At 39.9% G+C, this 7,700-nt stretch overlaps 1 protein-coding gene across 1 annotated transcript in view; it reads right to left on the minus strand.

The window, feature by feature from the left end:
- Positions 1-81: 81 nt before the first annotated feature.
- LOC106884592 (chromosome unknown open reading frame, human C9orf64) overlaps positions 82-7,700 on the minus strand; it is an 8,712-nt gene continuing 1,093 nt past the window's right edge. Inside the window, exons 2-5 of the mRNA XM_014936090.1 lie at positions 6,422-6,688; positions 1,805-2,000; positions 349-633; positions 82-213 (exon numbers count right to left, since the gene is read on the minus strand). Coding sequence (XP_014791576.1) covers positions 401-633; positions 1,805-2,000; positions 6,422-6,688 — 696 coding nt within the window. The 3' untranslated portion in view covers positions 82-213; positions 349-400. The remainder of the gene's footprint in view (positions 214-348; positions 634-1,804; positions 2,001-6,421; positions 6,689-7,700) is intronic.

Below are 7,700 nucleotides of genomic sequence, written 5' to 3' on the forward strand. Positions count from 1 at the left end.
GCCGCCCACAGCGCCCCCCGGCGGCGGGGAGGGCTCCCCCCGTCCCCCTGTGCCCACGGCGGCGCAATGAGGAGACGGACGTGCGAGGTACGTCACTGCACTGTTTATTTGACGTCATCAACGGGTAGGGCAGCGAGGCGACACCAGAGCGGGAGCGAGCGAAAAAGCGGGTGTCAAGGCGGGGGCGGGCGGCAAAGCTCACACCGTGCGTCCCTGTCGCAGCGAGAAAAAAAAACAAAAAAAAAAAAAAAAAAAAAAAAAAAAAAAAAAAAAAAAAAAAAGGCAAGCTGTTAATACGTCACAGCTTTTGGTTCAGCCGGTTTAAAATTAAAGCGTATGACAACACACCGCATGAAAAGAACAGTTGCAAAGACGAAGCAGGAGTAGGAGGGCGGGCGGGTTAGTAATATATGCACCGCACGCGGTGGAACGGGATGTCCTTCATCTCCGCCCGGTGCTCCCTGGCATAGTCCCACAGGTAGTAATCCAGCAAGACCGCGTTGATCTTCTCCCGCATGTCCTGACCCTTCTTCTCGTAGAGCTCCAGCAGGTGCTTACAGATCAGCGCGCAGCACCAGATGGAACAGCCGCGGATCTCCACCTCCTCCCGGTCCCCCGACTGGAAAACCGTCCCTGCGAGACACAAAGAGACTGCCACCTCGTCAGCCTCCAGGATGGCCTGAAGTTGCCCAATTTCCACTTCCCCCCCCCGCCTCCACATCTATTCTAGCACTGCCATTCTCATGGCTCAACGCTACAAGCGCTAACCGGTGTTGCTACGCCCTTACAAATTTGCCTCCCATTCAATTAAAACAGCATCCTCTAGTGCAAGAGAGCAGTTTAAGAAAAAGAAGAGGTGTTTTGGGTTGTACTGCACACTATATGACTATTTCTCTGCTTGGGGAGACAGAAAGGACAGCAAAAAGTAATCCTGAGGTGGTCTGTTTTCTGCCAGGATAACCCTACTCGAAGACTTAAACAAAAAAAAAACCAAACCAAACCCAAGCTAACACCAATCAAAAAGTACATATATATAAAAATACAAATACAGTTGTCTGAATGACCTTATTAGATTCATGGAAAATATAAGCTGTCTACATGACCTATTTTATATACATTTTTATATACATATAGGCATATATAGTATATGTAGGGCCATGCTATTAAGATTCACAGATGACTGTGTAATTTCAAAGTTGCATAAAAGCAGTCCTAGTCACAGCCATTTTACAGTGGAAAAGGGATTATTGCGTGTTATTATTCACTGAAGTTCGTATTTGGCAAGTACTGGAAGATAGAACCATACTTTAAAATGAGACTCTAGTCTTGCACACTTTAAGGTGTTTTCAAGCATTTCATTTAATGTCATCTTTTCTTTTTTTTTTTTTTTAATGGATGCTTATAATATTACCTTGCTTGTCACTAGCAGTTAAGTGCAGATAAAGAGGAATCCCCATACTTTTACATCATCTTTGAACTAATGAAGAAATTGTTGCTGCTTTTACCTAACCCTCAAAAATTACAACCACACTCATGCTGAAAAGTGTTTTGGCAACAGCAGCCCCTAGAAACTTGGAGAGCAGCTGGCTTAGAGTCTCTACTTCTCTCATCAATGTTTAATCCAAGGAACAGTTAGATCTTTATGAAAATGTAACCTTAAGATCTCATTCAAGATCATTCTTAGAGAATAAATTTCTTCCTGACACATAACCCTTACATGGACAAAATGTTACATTTTAAAAGCAGCTTTAGTCTTCAATGTCAAGAGGTAAGATTACTTGATACCAGTAAGGGAGGAACAAACCTTCGCGTAGTTTCTTCATTAGTTCTTCAGAATACTTCATTGCTTTTAAGTGAACAAGAACTTGAGGAATTCTGTAGTCAGCAAATATAGTCAGACTAGAAATGTCATCAAAAAAGCCATCCCCTTTGCCTTCTAATACGCTCCATGTATCAGCCACAAGTATTTGTGCCCGTTTGTAGAAAGACACCTTTTTTTTCTGATGAAATAAAATTAAAAACTAGTTAAGTGCCTGAAACATCAATAAATACAGCAAATGACATACACAGAGATAGACTGGTGTTAGTTTAACTATTATTTGGTTAAGCAAACATGTTAGTTAACTAAAACAGAATAGAAGGAATGCTCATAAGTAAATTGAAATAAAAGAAAAACAGTAAAAATCACTGCAGTGGAATAAAAATTCCGCTTGGCTCTCAGAACACATTAATGTTGGTTTACTTCCACTTGGCAAACTCCGTAGCTGGAGTCCAGCAAACATGCATTCTTTCAGAACTCGAGAGTTCATCAAACTTTTTATTTTGAGGAGAGAAGCTTAAAAGGGATATATTGGATGAGACAATTAAAACATTTTATTAATCAATTTATCCATAATGTTAAGAAAATAAAACTTCAGTGAAAACTTTAATGAATGCTCCTCTGTGTTGTGCAGCGTAAACTGCTAGTTTAAGAGGAGAGAGGAAAAATAATTCCAGTAGAAAGTGTATTAACAAATATGAAATTTTCTTAGATACTATTCATGGTTCTATTTTTGTTACTAACTTTTTTGCTGGTGCTAATCCTGCTTTTGTGACTACTCACAAGGGCAAAAAATAAAGATATGCTACGATCTGTATGCTGTTTACATTTTTACTCTGCGATGAACACAATTTGTGAATGTAAATCTGCATCTTTAAGAAAAAAAGATGTGGAAAGAAAAAAGGTAGTAGTGCATTATGGTTTTCTCTCCCCTTATAGCTAGAAAAGACTTTTTATTTCTGACATTGTGTGCTAAACAACAATATATAACTGGAATGGCTAAGTAGGCGGGGATTCAACTTATTTCTGGTTTTATTCTGCCACCCTTCATATCACCACAAGTGGCATTTTTTAAGCTAATTTAATTTTACTTTATTGCCAAAATGCTACAACTATTCCTGAGAGCAAAGCATTCTCCAAATATTCTCCAAAAAACCACTGAGAGCAAATCACAGAATCACAGAATTGTTGGAGTTGGAAGGGACCTCTAGAGATCATCTAGTCCAGCTCCCCTGCCAAAGCAGGATTGCCCAGAGCACATCACTCAGGGCTGCATCCAGGTGGGTCTTGAAGATCTCCAGAGAAGGGGACTCCACGACCTCCCTGGGCAGCCTGTTCCAGGGCTCTGTCACCCTCACTGTAAAGAAGTTCTTCCTTATCTTTGAATGGAACTCCCTGTGTTCCAGCTTGTGCCCGTTGCCCCTCGTCCTGTCACTGGGAACCACTGAAAAGAGCGTCCAACTGCGTTTCACAGAACAACTTCTGTAAACATCCTGAAAATTCCTCCTTCCCCTGTGCTTCATTCTATAGTTGACACAGATGTACAAAGTTACTTCTAGAGAGTATACACAGTTTTGTATGTTAAATAATAAAGTACCACTTGAAAACAGGAAGTAAATAAATATTAGACCAAATCTCATCATAGCTCCTACTGCCACAAAGCTAACGGAAACCAAGGACATTGCTCTTTTGTAGCATTAAGATTTCTCCAATACAGTAAAGAACTGATCGTCTCCAGCACCACACCATTTTGCAAGAGCACAGGAAAGGAGAATTCAAATGGAACTTTTCATCTCATGCTGCAATTTAATTTGGAAGAAAAATACTGTCTGGAACTTGCGATTGAGCAGATGAATTTAAAGATTTATTTTTTTTTTCAATTATTGTTAATTTTTATGCTGCACAGAGCTTCTGAAGCTTATGTAAAATTCTCAATATGGAACAGACTACAAAGCACTTCTACAAAGTTTTCCCATCGTCCTTTTCCACAGAAAGCAAGGAAAGCATTAGCTGGATGGTACTTTGTCTCAAAGATAGTATAATTTGCCCAAACACTCTCATCAGAAGTCAATACAGCTACACTTCTTTTTTCCCTTGCAAAAGCCTCATTTTCCAGGAAAAGCTACCACATATAAGGACACTTGTGTCTCTTCTCCACTACAATGCACCGATCTCAAGAGGCATAACTAATTATGACCTATTGATATCAAAAGAAATAAAGAGTATTGCATTGGTGAAGAACAAAATGTGATAGCACAGCAAAGAATAGGAGGATGATGAGAATTTTACAACCTCAGTCTCAGGTTATATAAATAAAATGCCAATGACTTGAAGCTCAGAAAGGACTTCACTGTGTCTGTGTCAGAATATGGAAACCCTGACATGTGAGTATAAAATAGTCTAATATTCGAACTTCTGTGACGTTTCAAATTCAGCACAGCACCTGAACATGAACTATCTACCTAAGTGCAAAAAGGTTTTGGGGATTTTGGGTTTGGATTGCAGTTCACTTGTCAGAAGAAAAAGAACACTGGCAATTCTATAATTACATTCACTAATGTGCAATTATGAAAAATATTTTGTGTATCTGGTTGGAAAAACTATAGATAAAGAATTGCGTTAATTTTAGAAGTTTTATTAGAAGGTCAGAGTGTAGGAGAGCTATAGTAGTCTGTGACAGTATGATTCTACGGTAGAATTTATGGTATAATGATATATATTTTCTACTACAGAGTGTTACTGAAAAGCACTGCTTTGCTATTGGCCATCTTACCATCTATTCAGTTCCTTCCTAACTCTTTATTGAAGGCAAAGTCTTACTTGCAAGAGCTCAATGTGCTGCCATAGAAATTATGTTGATAATGTGACCCACGTCACCTCGCATTAGGTGTTAGAACTGATTTTTTTAATTATTTTTTTTTTTTGTTAACAAGTAGGGTGTAAACTTGGTCTACATCATTTCACCCACCTTCAAAATACACTTCTTGCTTAATGAAAGCAGAAAAACAGCTTCCATATTCATGCAACAGGCTTTACTACTATGTCAGTGCTTACGGTCTGGGATCATTTTTGGAACATCTTTTCACTCTGTAGTCTGCTGCTGCTTTTAGGGAGGCTTGCTTTATAGAGCATTCAGCATCATCCCATGAAAGACATTACGTCAATGAATATAGTCACTACAAAGATAAGAAAATATTCTATTTATCACTTTACTTGGAAAATATTTCCTTTTTGATCACCAAAATAATCAAAAAATTACTTTATATGTAAAAAATCCCAATAAATTAAACCAGCAGCTTCAAAGATTAGTTAGAAAGAACCTGATTTCTCATGTAAATGTATGTTACTTCATAGCAGGAGACAAAGAAAAATAAAATCATGCAGCCTACTGAGGCGCAGAATTTAAGTGATAAGACTGCACAGACTGTAAGTACAGGCTGCACTGTCACCTGTCCAAAATTCTTTTGGACATAACGATATAACAGCTGAATACTACTGCAGCTGGAACTGAGCACAGGAGCAGCCACATACGTCACTGACGCTAAATAAAGGTCATGCCTGCATAGGCAAAACCAGAGATACAGGAAATGACATACAGTCTCTGTTTACTTTCCATCAGTTTCTTTCGGGAAAATGGCTCAAAAAATCTTCAGCATACTGTCAACCTGACAATGTAACATGGATTATTTCTGGCCTGTAGTCATTTCTGCAATGCCTGCTGAATCAAAAATAGTTACAGTGTGGATTCCCAGTAGTTGTACATTTTCACAACTCTACTGGAGTTCTGTTTCCCTCATTAGCTGTGGAGATCCTCAAAGTAAAAGCCAAAGGAGAGATGGGGAAGGGGGGTTGGTAGCAACTAATGAAAAAAAAAAAAAAATTTTTTCAGGCAGAAATTCTCTCAAATATTACGCATTTGTAAGGAATATAAAGGCATCATGATCTAATTGGGAGCCTGGAGTATATCAAAATAAATTACAACAAAGTGATGAAGACAGGGACAGCATATGAAAAAAAAAGGCTCTCCTCTGGGGGGGGAAAAAGTGTTTCGTAATTAGAAATACATTCCGGATTAGTTAAGGACTTAAGACAATCAAGATTCTTTTACTGTTCATAAATTGCATGATTTTGTTTTTGGAGGCTTAGACTGATAGAGAAATGAAATCTGAGTAATTTTACTCTAGCTTAACAAAGCAGTGTACTGTGGTCCACAAGAATTATTTAAAAGAACCTTCTTCCCTACCTGTATGACTCATTGTAATTTACATAATTAAGATCAACTGCTTCAAAGTCTGATTTTCCTTTCATTATACAGACCAATATCTTTACTGAGTCGAGGCAAAAATAATAAAATAATAGTAGCTTTTCTTCTTACCTTCCTTGAATTTTACTTTTGAAGACACTTGAGTTCCACAGAAACATTTCTGTTTACCTTCCATTTCCTGGACTAAAAACTCCAACAATTCACTAACAGATCAATTCTGAACTGACTACCCTCTCAGAAAAATTGACATAGACAACCTAAGAGCTATATTTTTTTAAGTCCCAATCAGTAAGGAGTAAATTCTTACCACAAGAAATTCGGCGTTAGAACTAGCTTACCTCAAATACAGCTTCATCTCTGTAAGAAGGAAAGTTTTCCAGTACCAGGCGTAGTAGTTTCTGAGCACTTCTCTCACTCATTTTAACACAGGTGAGGAAAGAGCCTCCAAACTTCTCTAACAGAACTGTTCCGCTTTCATTCAGCACCCGATGTCTCTCTTCAAGCAAAGGTATGGGCACTTCGGTGTCAGAGCGAAACACGTGCCTCACTTGGTCGAGCGTCATTGTGGCAAAATACGATGCACTGGTAATAGGCGTTCCTTCAGAAGAGTAAAAATAAGAATTTTAGGCTATCATAACATATCCTACAACCTAATGCACCGGTCTGCTGCAGATGAGAGCATTCATACAGTGAGACCTGAAGAGACTCTCAACCCTTAAAATCAACTGAGTGTTCAGCGATACCCCCACTCACATAGCTGCTTAAAACTAAATCGGTGTTTGCACACAGTGCTTCACTCTGCAGATAAGGATTTCCAACATGCAACCTTTCTTATTTTTTACATCTAATTTTGCCCAACTGCTTAGTCTTCACCTTGGAGTGTGGTGTTTGCACGGCACACCGGCAAACATAGTTACTATCTACCTAGTACAGTCAGCCCAGGCCCGTTTTCCCTTATCTCCTGCTCACATTGTGTATTTACAAAAAGTGTCCTAATTTAAAACTTCCCTTAATTTAAAAACAAATAGGTAGGAAATGAATTAAAACTTCCATCTCTACCTACAAATAGATTATTTTTTTCTGATAACAGCAACAAGAGCAAGTGCTAGAATACTGCCTTTGGAGCTGTACGGGCCTCCAGACTTACGCTTTAGTGCTAGATTAGCCCAGAGGACTCTCAGCCTAAGCCTGATTTTCCCATTTATCAGGGAAATAACGCAGTTCACCTTAAGAACACAGGTGAAACAATGCAAGCCGCCAACAGCTGGCTACAGACCAGACCTTACAGCCTTGGCAAGGGAAAAGAGGGAACCCGGTTAAGAGCCAGTAGTTGGGGGGTTTCAGCACGAAGTATCTCCTCAGCGCACTGCCGGCTCTCCGGGACAGCACACGGGGGTACCTGACGCCCCAGCAGCAGCCGGCACCCACAGGGCCCACTTCCCAGGTGCCACCTCCATTTTGCGCCCACCGCTCGGTTCCCACCCCACTCTGGCCCTCTAACACACTCATACACACACACAACTCAAGCACCCTCACAGACCCCGCCACGACCTCCCCCAGCCCCCTCACAGACCCCCTCTCACAACCTCCCCAGGCCCCTCACAAAACCTCCTCACA

This window comes from Calidris pugnax, unplaced genomic scaffold, assembly GCF_001431845.1.
Source record: "Calidris pugnax isolate Ruff unplaced genomic scaffold, ASM143184v1 scaffold2, whole genome shotgun sequence".
NCBI lineage: Eukaryota > Metazoa > Chordata > Aves > Charadriiformes > Scolopacidae > Calidris > Calidris pugnax.